The 16754-nt window shown below is 50.3% G+C and overlaps 2 protein-coding genes and 1 pseudogene across 2 annotated transcripts in view; 2 read left to right on the forward strand and 1 right to left on the reverse strand.

Annotated features, from left to right (window-relative positions):
- Positions 1–2945: 2945 nt before the first annotated feature.
- On the reverse strand, positions 2946–5292 carry Galr2 (galanin receptor 2). Its single transcript, XM_038329085.1, has 2 exons — positions 4925–5292; positions 2946–3696 (listed from the first exon to the last, which is right to left on the reverse strand). Exons 1-2 carry the CDS (start codon positions 5290–5292, stop codon positions 2946–2948), a joined length of 1119 nt encoding a protein of 372 aa, XP_038185013.1.
- Positions 5293–10021: 4729 nt separating this feature from the next.
- On the forward strand, positions 10022–12009 carry LOC119811100 (annotated as a pseudogene).
- A 1086-nt stretch (positions 12010–13095) lies between these two features.
- The window catches only part of Srp68 (signal recognition particle 68), a 29434-nt gene continuing 25775 nt past the window's right edge, over positions 13096–16754 (forward strand). The window contains exons 1-2 of the mRNA XM_038326125.2: positions 13096–13285; positions 15568–15634. Of these exons, the coding sequence (XP_038182053.1) occupies positions 13111–13285; positions 15568–15634 (242 nt within the window). The 5' untranslated portion in view covers positions 13096–13110. The remainder of the gene's footprint in view (positions 13286–15567; positions 15635–16754) is intronic.

Below are 16754 nucleotides of genomic sequence, written 5' to 3' on the forward strand. Positions count from 1 at the left end.
GATGAGTTTTCCTCGTGGAACTAAATGCACTTGACAACACCTCGTGGCAGGGAGGTGATTGCAGATTCATCTCTGTCCATCGTCTCTCACCAGAAACACTAGGGCCCATGGGGCAGTGACAGTGGGCTTTCCTGGGAGCACTGTGACATCTGGCGAGTTGGTGCATGTGTGCTGGGTTGCTGCCCCCTCAGTTGCCTTTGAGGATGAGCCTCTAAGTCTGGCACTCTTGGCCCAGACACTGTAGCTGGGGAGAAAAGAATGAAGTGACAGGGACCAGTTTCTGTGGAGCAGCTCCGAGAACTGGAGCCGTGACTCTGAAGGACGACTGTGAAGAGCCTCGAGGGACTGGAGATGGATGATTTGGAGAGAGGCATGGATGCTGCCCCTCTGTGTTCATTCAGCTGCCCTAAGACTGGGATGGGGTGATGGGGGTGCATGCTGGTCTAATAGGCCACAGAGCCCTGTTTCTGGAGACCAGCGCCCCTAAGGTCCCACTCAGTCTCATCCCCCAGGCTCTGTGAGCGCAGTGTTGCTGAAAGGGTTGAAACTCAGGCTACAGTCGCTGTGGTCAACTCCACATGACCATCCTGCTGCACTCAGACCTGTGGGTCTGGGATCTTTCAGTTCGCCATAGCCTACAGGGAGAAGCACCACGGCCAGAGCCCAGCCCATTCTTACGCTGCCACGGGGGAGACTTCGACCCCAGTTTTGCCAGGCCCACCAGGGTTCTGCTAGAGAAATTCTTGCTCCTGCTACTGTGGTAGCCACCAAAAGGAAAATATTCCCCGAGGCATCTAGAGATAGGGGGTGGGGAGGGGTTCTGTGAGTCTGGGTGTCCAGAGCGAATTCCAGTTTAGACAAGCACCCAGCCGGGAGTCAGTGAAGCCTCCACGTGTGTGTCCTTAAACTAAGTATGCTGATGAAAGCTAATGTTTGGAGTGTGTTCCCACCTCTCCCTCCCCCGGGTGGGACCTCACCAGCCATAGCATCAACACAGAGGACACCCTGCTGCAGGATGTGCTGGGGAGGGGACATCACATTGGGTTGGCTGCTGGGACAGATAACGGGAAACCTAAGCACTAGCCAGGGCGGACGGAGTTCTGTCCCCTGCCCAGTTTGGCACTGGGCCCTGTGCTTTCCTGCATCATCAGGACAGTCACTGCATTAAGTTCGTTGAACACAAACACCTGCACGCATATTAGCAGCAGTGCGCTTCCACTTTTCAGAACCTGGATGACCTGAAATTTCAGGGGCAAGTTGAGGTTGAAGGAGGATGGCCAGGCTGATGGACAAGGTCAGGTTTATCTCAGGACCCGAATCCTAACACTTAAAACCTTAAGCCCTCAAGCCAGGCAGTGGTGGCACATGTCTTTAATCCCAGCACTGGGGAGTTAGAGGCAGGGGAATTTCTGAGTTTAAAGCCAGCCTGGTCTGCAGAGCAAGTTCCATGACAGGCTGCAAAGCTACAGAAAAATCCTGTCTGGAAAAACAAAACCCCTTAAGCCCTCTACCTACCAACTGCTGATTCCTGGGAGCTGGGTTTCTGAACCAAGAACTGATTGGTGCTGAGCTTAGAGGAAGGCTAGGTAGAGCTGGATCCACAGAGCCATCATCAGGGTCTGTCTGGGCAGAGCAGTGGGGGCCTAAATTACAACCTCCATTCAGCCCATTCTGAGCCACTGGATGGAGCCAGCTGCTCTGTGCAAGGGCTCAGCCTTGGACAAAACACTTCTATCTAGTTCCACAATCACACAAAGCCAGAGCTCAGGGTCCAGCCCCAGCCACTGCACCTGCATTGGTGTCCCCTCCTGCTCTGTTTCCAGCTCTTGGAACTCATTGCCCTGTGAGGCAAGCCTGGGGTCTTTGTCTCCTTTCCTTTTTCCTTCTTTTTATGTATATTCCACACACCGGAAGAGGGCTTCAGATCCCATTACAGATGTGTTTGTTGGGAAGTGAACTCAGGACCTCTAGAAGATGTGCTCTTAACCGCTGAGCCATCTCTCCAGCCCCACTGTGTCTCTTCTACAAGCCCTAATTAGGGTTGGGGTGCAGGCTGTGTGCTTTAGTGGTGCCTTTGACAAAAGTCAGCACACTCCATTATGTGCAACGGAGACCTCCATGTCCTTGCTGCTCCTTAAATACTGGGGACAGATAAAGACCAGTGACCCGAAACCCTGTTCTGCCGAATTAACTTGCCCCAACCTGAAGTCTTAGAATTCATCACTGTAGTGTATGTGGAGTGGAACCTGTTGGAAGGTGACTTTTTGACTCCTAAGCAAAATTTAAATGCTGAGTACTTGGTCCTGTGAAGTAGGCAGGAAAACAAATACAAGGCCCAGAGTGGAGCACTGGTCAGGCTGCCCCAATTTCAAGGGCTCAGGGAACCCTCCGTGTGGTTGTGCATAGACAAACTAGGAACACAAACACAAGTGATGCTTGTCTCCTGTCAGTCAACTTCAACTCATGGGAGTTGGCTGATGACCTAAGTATGTACAAGCAGCACCTTGTGGGGGCACATGTTAGGCAACACGGAATCCCTAGCTTCAGTTAGGAACTTTAGTTTTTAATGGTTAAGCACCCCACTAGGAGAGGCCTCCCACACCCTGTAAAGTCCCAGAGACGTTTTACTCCAGGCTTGGGGCTTCATATTATAAATCCCACGTGTATCACAGCATATGAAATGGTTTGAGCCTTTTAAGAATTTTATGATCACTCAGTAGTTTTATTATCATTCATGTAGTTCAAGGGGGGCTCAAACTCCAGGGCTCCTGCTTCTCTCCTTCAACTTCCCAAGTGCTGCGATTGAAAGCTTATGTCACGTGACTAGTAACAGAGAACGGTTCCCTACAATTCTGAGTCTTTGACTACAACCCTCGAACATCCAAGCATAACCCCCAGGTGTCCTCAGGTCACACTGCAGATGTCTTTAGATGCCCTTTGATCCTTTAACAGACAGGATCGAGGGTCCTACTTGAGGATGTGCAGCTGGGAAGCACGGGTGCTGGGACAAGGGGCCCTGCCGCCTCGCTCACGTGTGTCAGGTCTGTGGACTCGCGGTCCAGCACACTGCCACTATGATTGCCAGGCGCCAAGACGCACACTCGGCCTGAGGCTCGCCTCGGGGCGCGGCACAGCAGGCCTGAGCAGATTTTGCGGAAACCCTTACGGAAATGCTTAGAGACCAGTGCATAAACGATGGGGTTGACACACGAGTTGGCATAAGAAACTAGGTGTGAGAGGATGCGCAGCGCATAAGTGGCGCGCGTGAGCGGGAAGCGACCAAACCACACGCAGAGGATAAGCGCGTGATGGGGCATCCAACATAGGCAGAAGAGCACGGCGACAATGACGATCATGCGTGTCACCTTGCGTTTGGCGCGCTGAGAACCTGAGCCTGCCGCTACTGGGTCGACTGTGCGCCAGAGGTAGCGCAGGGTGCGCGCATAGGTCAGACTGAGAACCAGCACCGGCAACAGGTAGCTGAAGACGAAGGTGCAGAGGTCCATGGCGCGGCGTCGAGGCGCGCTCCATGCTGGGTGGCACACGGTCAGGTTGGCCAGCTGCGACTGACGGTAGTAGCTCAGGTAGGGCCCGGAGAAGAGCAGCGCTAGCCCCCAGATGAGCCCGATGGCCGCCAGTGCGTTTCGAGGTGTGCGCAGCTCGCGGGAATGCAGCGGGTAGCGGATAGCCAGATACCTGTGGAACAGTGAGGAGCAAGGATGTGTCAGGTAAATGAGAGGATTCACTGCTAGGCCACGGCAAACCCACCCTCGCTCTGGAAGAAGGCATCTTATAAAAAGGTTATATGCCTTATGCCTGGAGGGCAGACCCAGTGCCTCTGATACTAACTTGATCCTAGAATTAGGACAGGACCTGGTAGCAAACCAGGCGGAAGTCTAGACCGTTCTTTGGCTGTCTCTGGCAATGTTCCACCGATTTACTTCATTCGAAAAGACACCTCAAAACCACTGAAGACGAAAAGTTGGAGAGTTTGCCTGGACTCCTGGGGGTTATTATTGTCCCCAAGTGATAACCTGGGGAAGGCCATCCCTAGTGTCTGAGGCTCTGACGGACAACCTGGAGAAGACTCGGGTTAAGGAACAGCAAGGAAATTCCTGGAGAAAGTGGAAATTCTGTGCATCCCACCAGCCGACTGGGATCCCACACCTGCACTGGGTGGAAATGGGAGGAGATTGGGGATCACGGCACTTCTTGACTGCTCTTCAGTGGAGAGGTCCAGGTGGTGTGGAAAGGGGAGGGAAATAACAGAATCGGATCATTTCCTCCCCAGGACCTGTTCCTAGTGTCTTTTCCAGCCAAGATTCCTCCAGAGCATCTAGAAGTGTCTCTTTCTCTTCTTAACTAGAGCAGGAGCATCAAACCGCTGGCTTCTCTGGTCGGGAGCCTTGACCTGGAGGGCGTTTTGGGGACAGCTAGGAGCCCCCACTCACATTGCCTTGGGCTTCAGCATGGATCCTTCCCAAACTCAGCCCAGTCCCAAGCCTAAGGCGCCAGACAACGGGTCCACGTCCTGAGTTTGGCTTCAAGAACCAGATGCTTCCCTGCAGCCCTCAATTTACCATCTGGCTACCCGAACAAGTTACTTACACACTAGCTCTGAGGATGGCAGTGTTTCATAGAGGCATTAAGCTCAAGCACTAATAATGTGAAGACTTCAGGGAGCTGATTTCTCCAGCCTTTGAGGTCGGAAGATCAACTTAATAGAGGGACAGTCTTAGTCACTGACTTTAAATCCTTTTTCTCCTCCGCTCCCGCTTGGGTATCACTGCCTCAAGCCACTGTGATTTCAGTCTTCTCGCCCACGCTGCGCATCGCTCCTGGATCCCTAAGTTGCGGCTCCAACCCAATCCCCTATCAGGGTACCCAGTTCTGAGAGACAACGGAACGCTCAACGCTCGCTCACCTGTCCAGAGAGACGGCGGCCAGTGTGAAACTGCTGGCGTGCATGGTGAGGAAGATGAGGAAATGAACGGCCTTGCAGAGCAGCGAGCCGAACACCCAGCCGTCCAAGGTGTAGATGGTGGCCTGGAAAGGCACGCAGCACAGGATGAAGCACAGGTCGGCCACGCCCAGGTTGAGGATGAATAGGTTGGTGGTGCTGACTGCCTGGCCGCCACGCAACAGCACGGCTAAAACCAGCGCATTGCCCACGGTGCCCACGAAGAAGATGAGTGCAAAAAGCAGGGGTACTAGGACCGCCTCGGGCTGCCAGCCGCCGCTGCCGACTTCCTGGCTGGTGTCCTCGGTCCCCAAGCTGCCCGAGCCGTTCATGGTGTCACTGAAGCGGACGCTGCCAGCCGTCCTGGTCCTGGTGAGCGCGCAGCTCCCTCTCTGCAGCGCCCCAGCGAGACTGCCCAGCTCCAGGAGCGAGAGCAGGGGTGCGCAGGGAACGGGAGGAGGAGCAAGCACCCAGAGTGCAGGACTGTCCCCCGCCCTGCCGCCAGGAGAGGTGCTGTTGGCTCCGCGTTCCAGTCCTGGGATTCGCCCAGCTTTAAACCAAGTCCGCTCGGAGCGGTGGAGGGACCAGGGTGCGGGCGGGACGTGGGGTGCCCTTGAGAGATCCATCCTACTACCCGGAATAAGGGGGCTGACACCGGGTCCAGGTGCCGTCGTTGGTCGTCCTGCCCCCAACACACACACAACTGGCAAAGTGGACTGGCCAGTCATACAGTCCATGCCTCTTCAATTCTGACTCCTTGGAGCATCTCACCCTGCCGCACAGGAACTCCAAAGATTAAAACCCTGAGGCGGAGGAAAGGAGGATTTTTGTTTTGTTTTGAGACTGGGTGCCTCTGTAGAGCCCCAGTTGGCCTTGAACCCACAACCCTTCTGCCTCAGTCTCTACTGCTGGAATTACAGCCATGCGCCAACATCCCTGTGGCCAGAATGGGTATTTTCATCTTGCTCCCTTTTTTCCATCCACCAAATGTTTTCCCTCTGAACATGCACTACTGTTCAAGGGACACTAGCCCACTAGTGCCTTGCCCTTCTCCCCCATTCCCTCTGCCTTGCTAAAATCCATTAGATTACGTCCCTAAAGCTAGCCCCCAAGGTCTATTCCCTCATTTAACCACTTCCTCCTCCCAAGGCAGACCACCAAAGTCCAGCTATCAAAAGTCCCCTTTGGCTCACCTAATTAACATACCCAATTAAAATTAAATACCTCATCCTAATTTGAGATTTCCCCTGTGTACTTTTATGAACTGCCATTTTCCGATGTGCCACAGCTGTGTCCTCTCTATCCAGAGGCAGTCCTTTGTCCCTCTGGGACAAATACCTCTGTCCCCTTCCCCTCCTTCCTTGTCCCTGTCCCCTATCTCCTTGACTGTCACATCCTCGCCCATTCTAACACAGACCTTCCCTTCTTCTCCTCTTAAAAATGACGCCTTTAGGGCTGGAGAGATGGCTCAGAGGTTAAGGACACTGACTGTTCTTCCAGAGGTCCTGAGTTCAATTCCCAGCAACCACATGGTGGCTCACAACCATCTACGATGAGATCTGGTGCCCCCTTCTGGCCTGCAGGCATACATGCAGGCAGAACACTGTATTGTATATGTAATAAATAAAATCTTTTAAAAAAAATGACGCCTGTAATTACATTTGCTGCTGAGTCAGAAAGCAGCCATTTCAATCTCCTCCCTCCCCCGATTAATAAAGGCTCTCTCTGTGAAAACGGGTGTTTGGGTGTGGTTTGTGCCTAATCCCGGGTCCAGGAGAGAGCCCCGATATACAAAGGTCTCCTTCAGCTGCCAGCCTATGAACTTCACCTTCGTTGTTGGGGATGGAATGGGCCTGGAAACACTGCCTTCAAAGAAGCATGAGGTAAGACTACTAGGAGAAGGGTTGGAATGGTGGCCCAGCCTTTAAGAGCACTTGCTGCTCTTGCAGAGGACCCAGGTTTGGTCCCCAGCACCCACATGCCAACACTTCTGGTAACTCCAGTACCAGGAGGTCTATACCCTCTTCTGCTCCACAGGCTCCTGAACAAATACGGCGCGCATACACTCACTCACGCAGGGACAAACACCCCACTCCCACACACAAACCAAACACAGGGAGGCATGAAACTGGAAGCCAGTTTATCAGTGGATCAAGTCTTGTTACCATTCAGATCTTAACCAGGAACATTCTTTTCCTAGAGCGGGGCTTGTTGACTCAGACATGGAATGTAAGCCCTCGAGAGGCTGACGTTGGAGGATTCAAGGACACCTGGACTGCAGAGTGAGTTCTAGGCCAGCCTGAGCCACTCTGCGAAACCCTGTCTTAAGAGGGCTGGGGGTGTGCCAGGCGTGGTGGTGCACAGCCTTAATCCCAGCACTCAGGAGGCAGAGGCAGGAGAGTCTCTGTGAATTCAAGGCCAGGCTGGGCTACATATAGTGAGTTCCAGGGTAGCCAAGACCACAAGGAGAAAGAAAGAAAGAAGGAAGGAAGGAAGGAAGGAAGGTGACATTATTTATCGGTGTATATGTATCCTGGGCATTGAATCCAGGGTCCCATGTGTTCTGGGCAATCACTCTACCACCAAGTCATATCTCTACAGCAGAAAAATTATTTAGCCGGATGTGGTAGGACACATAGGTACATCTATGGTCCCAGCTACTTAGGAGCCAGAGGCAGAAAGACCATTTGAGTTCAGTAATTCAGCGCCAACCTGGACAACACAACAAGACTCTGTCAAAACAAAACCAAAACACAACCAGTGTTTGGAGAGATGGCTCAGCGGTCAAGAGCGCTGACTGCTCTTCCGGGTTCAGTTCCCAGCACCTGCGTGGCAGCTCATAACTGTAACTCCAGTTCCGGGAGATCAGACACCCTCACGCAGACATACATGCATGCAAAACACCAGTGTACATAAAACAAAACGACGCGTGTCGTGAGCAATCCTTTTGCACACTGTGAAGATGTGTTGATCTCATTGTTAATAAAAAGCTGATTGACCAATGGCTAGGCAGGATTTTCAGGGCAGAGAGACTCTGGGAAGAAGAAAGGGTGGAGTCATTGGGTCACCAGAGTCATGAGCCAGATGTGGAAGAAGCAACATGGGGAGTTCGTATATGAAGTAAACCAGCCTCAGGATAGCACATAGATTAGTGGGGATGGGTTAATTTAAGTTATAAGAGCTAGTTTAAAAACAACTCTAAGCTATTGACTGAGCATTTATAATTAATAATAAGTCTCTGTATGGTTATTTGGGAGTGGCTGCCAGGACACAGAGAAACTCCACCTACAGATGCACACCAGACATTTGACTATAGGTGTGGAGGCGAGGAAACAGCCCACTACTGGGGGAGAGTACATAAAGAGAGAACAGGAATGCCTTCTGCCGTAAGGTAGGCATGTGGTTGTGTCCCTAAGTCGCTGTTGGTGTGGCTGAGTTGAACGAACAAGGAAAGAGGCCATTGTTGAGGGCGAGACTTCCTTTAAACTTTTTGTGAGGGTGGAGAGATGACTCCACAGTTCAGAGCGCTTGCTGCTCTTGCAGAGGACCTGGGTTCTGTTCCCACCCACAGGGTGGCTCACAACCATCTGGAACTTCAGCTCCAGGGGATCTAATAGCCTCTTCTGACTTCCGAGGGTGATGCACACACAGGGTACACAGACACACGAACAAACACTCGTGCTCATTAGAAATCTGGAAGAAAAATTAAAATTTGTAGTTTTTTGGGGGGTGGGGTGGGGAGAGTCTTTTCTATGTAGCCCTGGATGTTCTGGAACTCACTCTGCAGACCAGGCTGGCCCCGAACTCACAGAGATCTGCCTGCCTCTGCCCCCCGAGTGCTGGGATTTAAAGGTGTGCACCACCGCCGCCCAGCCTGGCCTGTTTTTTTAATTGCATGTATGTGCCTGTTTATCTGTATGTACACCTGCATGTGGTGCCTGTGGAGGCCAGATGAAGTCTCAGGACTCCTTGAACTGGAATTATAGATTGTTGAGAGCCAATGGAGAGGGGCCTGGGAACAGAACCGGGTCCTCTGCAAGTACAGTAAGCGTTTTTAAAGGCTAAGCCTCTTTCCAGCCCTGTTCACCATCCCATTCCACTCCTCCCCCTCCTCACGCATCTGAGACAGAGTCTCCTGTAACCAGGCTGGCCAAAGACCTGGAACATTCGATCTTCCTGCCTCTCCCCCTGACATGCTAGGATTTCAGGCCTGGTTTATGTGGTGTTGGGGCTCAGGCCCAAGACTTCATACATGCTAGAGGAGCACTCTAACTGAGCAGTATCCCTGGCTCTGTCCTTTTCCCCTGTGAGGGTGGTGGCATTTAGTCTAGTAAAGCGAGCAGGCTGTGAAAGACTTTGACTACAATGCTAACAATACTTGCACTTCCTTCCCTAGCAGCTTTCAACCACAGTTCACACGCTAAAGCACACACTCATCTAAAGTATTTGCTTGTTTTTTTTTTGTTGTTGTTGTTGTTTTTTGTTTTTTGTTTATCTCTGGAGCTGGTTGACAATCATCACATTCACCCATACATGTTATTGAAACAGTTTGATATACTAAAAGATGTGGTGATATTTTGTTTGTGCTCTAACAAATAAAGCTTGCCTGAAGATCAGAGGGCAGAGCTAGCCGCTAGTTAACGATAGAGGCCAGGCAGTGGTGGCATACACTTTTAATCCCAGCACTCAGGAGGAAGAAGCAGGAAGATCAGGAGTTCAAGGCCACCCTGGGCTACAGATTGAATGTATCTGAAAGAGAAGCAGAACCAGGCAGTGGAGGTGGCTCACACCTTTAATCCCAGCGCTAGGGAGGTGGAGACAGGAATATATAGTGGGTGGAGAGAGGATCTCAGCCCATTCAGTCTGAGGACTGCAGAGACAGGAGCTCTCGTTCATTGGATGTGAGGATTCTGTAGAGGTAAGAACTAGTGGCTGGCTGCCCTGCTTCTCTGATCTTAAGACCAATTAGAATTTGCGCTACATCTGGCACCCAACGAAGTCCTGGGAGTCGCTGCTTCTTCCGCCCTGGCCTGACCACAGCAGAGAGCATCTGTTGCAGTCATGTACGCTGCGACTGCAGCTCTAGCTGCTTCGTATGGTTTGGGTTCAGGGTCTGAGTCGGACTCCAACAGTGAGGGCAGTTGGTGTCTGCTGTCAGCTGCAGGCTCTCTCATCCACTTGACCAAACCACCTTCTGCCAAGCCCTCTCTGACAGTGGTGATGACTGGGCACTGGAGGTGCAATTGAGGAAGATTTGGAGACTGGAGTTCACCTTGACCCTGCTGTCAAAGAAATTCAATATAATCCTACCTTTGAGATTGTTCCTATGGCTATTCCTAGAAATAAGCTTTCTGGATATCTAGAGCAGCTCATATCAATGACTGACTTCATGTTTGAACAGCAAAGATGGACATTTGTATTTGAAACTGGTCAGAAGAAAACAGAAAAGAGGAAAAAGTTAAAAGAAAATGATGTTTCTATTATTGATAGTTTTTTGGGACTATGGGCAAATTTGTGGATGAGAAAGATGTAGCCAGATGTTCAGAAGAAGAACAAAAGGAGTTGGATGCAATAACAGCAATGATGTGAGATGTCCTTCTGCATGTGTTGCGTTTATTGGTTAATGAATAAAACTGTTTCGGCAAAATGGCTTAGCAAAGTAAAGCCAGGCAGGAAATGCAAACAGAGATATATAGAGAGAGTAGGCAGAGTTGGAGAGACGCCACGCAGCTGCCGAAGGAGACAGATGCCAGAACCTTACCAGTAGGCCACACCATCATGGTGATACACAGCGTAATAGAAATGGGTTAATTTAAGGTGTAAGAGCTAGCTAGGAATATGCCTAAGCCATTGGCCAAATACTGCTGTAATTTGTTAGGGGCCATTTCAGGCCTCTTTCTTTTCAGGGCCTTGAACTAAAATCGTGACATTTCAGGCCTTTTCATTCTCACAGGGCCTTGAATTTTAACCGTGAGACATAACTCAAAGTTAATTAAAACATTGAGTGCTAATCTTGGAGACTCAAGGTCCGAAAAGCACCAGAGAGTGCCCCCCTTGTCTGTAGCTTATCGCTAACTTTCTAACCACTGACCTTGCAAAGCTGCCGAAGCTGCTGAGTCCCTCCTTCCCTTTTCCCCTCCCTCTCTGTCCAAGTGCAGCCGAAAAACTACTTAAGACAGAAGCCTGCTTCAATAAACTGAGACCTTGACAAGTGCACCTAGCTTGGTCTCATTCTTTTCTCCCCCATGTTTCTTTCAGATAGCACCCCTTCAGAGGACCCTGAATAGCTGACCCCGCCGGCGGGGTTACAGTAATTAATATAGTTTCTGTGTGATTATTTGAATCAGGGCAGCTGGGAAACAAACCAGCAGCCTCCATTTACACAGAAAAGAGGCAGAAAAAAGGCAAACAGGAAAGGGAGAGACCTGGGGAGGAGAAGACAATCTTACACATTGAAGAAATGTATGGCGCTCAAGACAGGCCCTGCGTGCACACACCTCAGGATGTCGGTGTTAATCTACGGTCGTCTGGGCCACCTGAAAAAAGTTATCTTCCCAAAAACCAAATTCCTGTATGGTCTGGACACACAAAGAGTGTCAGTGTGGTCAGGCTCTTTCCTCTTTCTGGACGTTTGCTGCTGTCTTGTTCCATGGACTGTAAAGTTAAGCTATGGGAAGTTTATCGAGACCGGCACTGTCTGAACACATTGATTGGTCACAGTAAAGCTGTGAGGGACATCTGCATCAACACTGCAGGGACACAGTTTCTCAGTGTGGCCTGTGACGGGTACCTGAAGCTCTGGGACACAGAGACAGACAGGGTAAGCCAAGATTTACACACCGAAAAGCACCCTATTGTGTCAAGTTCAGTCCTGATGAAGACAAGCAAAATCTCTTTGTGGCTGGGACGTCTGGCAGAAAGGTTGTGCAATGGGACATTTGCAGTGGAGAGATTGTTCAGGAATATTATCGGCTTTTGGGAGCTGCCAACACCGTTGTTTTGTTGATGAGAACTGAAGATTTGTGAGCATGTCTGGAGGAATGATATAACAACTACTCGGAAAGGTAGCTGACCCTTTGCCATCCAACCGAAGTGGAAGGAAGGAAAGGACCAACACAGTCTGATAGTGCCTAGTCGGCCTCAAACTTAACTATGTAGCAAAGCTGGCCTTGAACTCTGTGTCCTCCTGCCTCAGTCTCCTGAATTCTGGGATTACAGGCATGAGCTATCATGCCCATTTAGCATCCACGTTTTTTTTTTTTTTGTTTTGTTTTTTTTTTTTGTTTTTGTTTTTTGTTTTTCGAGACAGGGTTTCCCTGTAGTTTGTAGAGCCTGTCCTGGAACTAGCTCTTGTAGACCAGGCTGTAGCATCCACTTTAAGTGGCTATCCTATTGTCACAGATGAGGGAACTGGTTCAGGGCGAGATTGAGTTTCTTGCCCAGCATCTTTGCACCCGCAATGATTGGCACAGGGCCTGGCACAGCCTCATGACTCGAGAGTCCGGGTGTGACCAACCCCAAAGGTTTGTGTATGTCGTCCTTGGACTGACTGATGGTCACACAATCTAGACAAGGTCACAGGTCTCAAGCCCTCTTGGGGACACTGCCTTCTGGCTGAAGTCAATGTTTGTCATCATCAACCTAAGAAAAAAAGGGTAGGTGCAGTTACATACAAGTCTGGCGCTCCCTAGAATGGGGACACTCATTTCTTGAGTCCCCTAGCTGAAATACATTGCAATCAGGAATCCCAAGTTTTTAGGATTTCGCTTTCTCTCCCCTCCCCCTGCCCCCCCTTTTTTTTTGAAATAAAGTTTAACTATGCAGTCCAGGCAGACCTCGAACTCGAGGCAGTCCTCCATCCTCAGCCTCCCCAGTACTGGGATTAGAGACGCCCGCCACCACCCTTCGGTGCAGGGATGCATGAGGCGGGTGTCTTTCTCCAGTGGGGTAACACTGTCCTCAGGAACGCCAGGACCTACAGACACCCGGGACGCGCAGGCGCACACCAACACACGGCTAATGCATAGGAAAACGCCTTCGGCGGCGGAGTCCGCCAGTGTCCCGTCGCCCGGCCGGGAAGGAGCCGCTCTCTCCCGCCGCGCGTCGTCTCGTCTCCTCTATCCCGTCCTGCTTTGCGGCGCAGGGGCAAGATGGCTGCTGAGAAGCAGGTCCCGGGTGGAGGTGGTGGCGGCGGCGGCGGCAGCGGCGGAGGCGGCGGCAGCGGCGGTGGACGCGGTGCCGGAGGAGACGAGAATAAAGAAAACGAACGCCCTTCAGCCGGATCGAAGGCAAACAAAGAATTCGGGGATAGCCTGAGTTTGGAGAGTATCCTAGAGCGGTGGCCTAACTAGCAATGACTACGTGTCGATCTGGAGGGCTGGGGGCGGGAGAGGCAGCGGGTGCCGGCCCCGGGCTGCGGAGGCCGAGGCGTGCGCTTTCCCCTGCTCTTCCTTTTCCTCACTCACAGGGCCAGGGTTTCCTCTCCGGGCTTTCTCGCACGCTCCTCGCCGTCCAAGGGTTTCCCCCAGGTGGTGTGGAGATGTTGGGCAGCTTCCCTCCGTTGCCCCTCAGATGTCCAGTTGGAGGGCTGAGCTGGGGTCGACACCCTGGCCACCCCGCGGGGCTCCGGGTTGGCACCTCGAGCCCCTGAACTGTGGAGAGGAAAGCGCAGCCTTCACTTTTCAGCGTAGGGCCATAGTCGGACAGCTGTTATGTGCTGGGTGCTTTGAAAGGCTTCTTACCTGTTTACTTTGTTTTATATCATGTGTGTGGTCTTCTGAGTAGGTCTGTAGGTATTTTGTCTTGTCGGGATATTCGCGAAGAGCTGGAGGAATTACTTTCTTGGATGTATGAGTCCGCGTGGGTGTAGGTGCTGGTGTAGTGTGTGCGGGTCAGAGGTCAACATTGTCTTAACCCACTCTCTGCCGTATTCTTTGAGACTGGGTCTCTCACTAGAACTGGATTTTACCGTCTTCGATAGGAGCTCACTATAGGGATCTTTCTGTCTCTGGGATGACATATGCAAACCTTACATGCCTTTTTCCATGGGTTCTTGGGAATTACAGTCGTGTCTTCAGGCTTAGACAAAAGTCCTTTAACGACTGAGCAATCTTGCCAGCTCAACTGTTTTGTTTATGTGTGTGTTTGCCTGTGTGTGTGTGTGTGTGTGTGTGTGTGCGCGCGCCTGGTGCCCACAGAGGCCTGAAGAGGGTTCTGGATTCCCTGGAACTGGAGTTACAGATGGTTAAGTGCCACCATGTGGGTGCTGGGAATTGAACCCGGGTTCCTCTGAAGAGCAGCAAGTGCTCGTAACCACTGAGCTGTCTCTCCAGCCCATTTTTGTGTTTTTGAGACAAAAGTTTTGCAGTGTAGCCCAGTCTGGCCTTGAACTCCTGCTCATTCTCTCTCTGTACCTTCTGAGGGTTGAGATTAGAAGCACACGATACCACTGCCTGGTTCCTTTGTGCTTTCTGAGATGCATATCAAATGGAGATGCTTTAGAGGGACTTCTGAAATAAAACATTAGCTTTCTGTGTGAATTCTGGAGTTGTGGCTTTGCTTTTGCTCTGGTAATGTTATGTCATTTTTTTTATTTTTTTGATATGTGCATTGATGTTCTGCTTGCTTGTATGTTTGCGTGAGGGTGTCAGATCTTGGAGCTACAGACAGCTATGAGCTTCCATATGGGCGTTGGGAATTAAACCCAAGTCCTCTGGAAGAATAGTCACTGCTCTAAACCACTGAACAATCTCTCCAACTTGTATCTTTCTTTTTTTTTTTTTTTTTTTTTTTTTTGGTTTTTCGAGACAGGGTTTCCCTGTAGTTTCTAGAGCCTGTCCTGGAACTAGCTCTTGTAGACCAGGCTGGCCTCGAACTCAGAGATCCACCTGCCTCTGCCTCCCGAGTGCTGGGATTAAAGGCGTGCGCCACCACCGCCCGGCTTTGTATCATTCTTAATAAATATTAGAGTGCCCTAGTTTTATTATGAACTCCAGGAAGGAGGAAAAACTTGGATTTTTTTTTTTTTTTGAAACTGGATTGTCTTGGTTGACGTGTGTTGATCATAGGTTTTGGGAGCATTGTCGCTGTTAAGGAAAGTTAAGTTTGGCCAGCACTGGCAGCACCAAGACGTGTAGTTAGCCCCGACATACATAACCAGTCTGTTTGCAGGAGTGCTGTGGGAGGTCCAGGTGGACAGCACTGAAATCCAGCAGCTTTGTTTCGGTTTCCGTAGCTACCAGACTGCCCTCCCCTTTGTCTGAAAATAGTAACATCTGGGACAATTCCCTCTTCTGTAAACTTAGCCTTGTCCTTTGACAAGATAACTGTTGAAAATGTTGACGAAAGAATCGGTCACGGGTGTTCAGTGTGCTGTCGCGACGGCTTTTGACGGCTTTTGATTTGTTCACCGGGGTCACCTCCGATCATTGGAAAACACAGGTATTTACATCACGATTTATAACAGTAGCAAAACTACAGTCATGAAGTAGCAATGAAAATGATTTTATGGTTGGGATCACCACAACACGAGGATCTGTATTAAAGGGCTGCAGCCCTAGGAAGGCTGGGAACCACTGCTGTAAGCTTTTCCTTGATCTCGGCTCTAGTTCTTCAGATTATTAAGGAGTCCCAGCAGCAGCATGGCTTACGGCATGGAGACTTCCAGCGGTACAGGTCAGTGTCTTGAACACAACGTGGCAGTAATTGTGATACTTTATAATGTAGCTGCTTTCGTTAATTTCTCGCTCACTGCTGTATAAAAAAGTATGCTGAGATGGTCCAACATTGCGTTTATATTGAGTCTTCAAAAGGTATGGATTTTTGGGGTTTTTTGGTTTTTTTTGAGACGGTGTTTCCCTATGTAGCAATCCTGGTTGTCCTGAAATTCATTTTATAGACCTGGCTAGCCTACAAAGACTCATAGAGATCAGTCTGCCTCTTTCCAAGTGCTGGGACTAAAGATGTGCACCACTGCCTGGTATAATTTTTAAATTATATGAGGCTTAAAATTTTATGACTGAATGGTTAAAAGCATCAAAGGACCTGGATTTGGTTCTCGGCACCATGGTGGTTCAGTCTCGGGGAGTTGAGAGCTCTCACCTCCCCTGCCAGCACTGCGTGCATCTAATGCACAGGCATACGTGCAAGAGAACACTCATACAGCACTGTGTGTATCTAGTGCACACACGTACGTGCAGGTGAACACTCATACAGCACTGTGTGTATCTAGTGCACACACGTACGTGCAGGTGAACACTCATACAGCACTGTGTGTATCTAGTGCACACACGTACGTGCAGGTGAACACTCATACAGCACTGTGTGTATCTAGTGCACACACGTACGTGCAGGTGAACACTCACACCTAAAAATATAACAGTCAGTGTGGTTTGTGTGCTGGCTGAGGTCTGTTGAGGCCTTTGACTAAGGAGGTTGGGAGGTCTCTGGGTAAAGTCACTCTTTTTACTCTGAAAGTATTTTATGGGAGAAAACTGAGATTCTGTGTTGTAGGAAGGCTACCTGTTAGTTTTTTGGCTGCCCAGACTCCCTAAATAACCACAGAGAAACTGTATTAATTAAATCACTGCTTGGCCTATTAGCTCTAGCTTCTTATTGGCTAGCTCTTACATCTTATTTTAACCCATTTCCATTGATCTGTGTATTGCCATGAGGCTGTGGCTTACCAGGTAAAGTTCTGGCCTCTATCCAGTGGGCTACATGGCTTCTCTAAACTCCGCCTTCTTCTCCCAGCATTCAGTTTAGTCCTGTCGTCCCTCCCCCAGCTCTGTTCTTT

This window comes from Arvicola amphibius, chromosome 4, assembly GCF_903992535.2.
Source record: "Arvicola amphibius chromosome 4, mArvAmp1.2, whole genome shotgun sequence".
Lineage (NCBI taxonomy): Eukaryota > Metazoa > Chordata > Mammalia > Rodentia > Cricetidae > Arvicola > Arvicola amphibius.

Coding starts and splice junctions, on each gene's coding strand:
- Galr2 (XM_038329085.1), bottom strand. CDS start 5,292: ATGAACGGCTCGGGCAGCTTGGGGACCGAGGACACCAGCCAGGAAGTC. Junction 3,697..4,924: donor GCCGCCGTCTCTCTGGACAG/GTGAGCGAGCGT, acceptor ACTGTTCCACAG/GTATCTGGCTATCCGCTACC.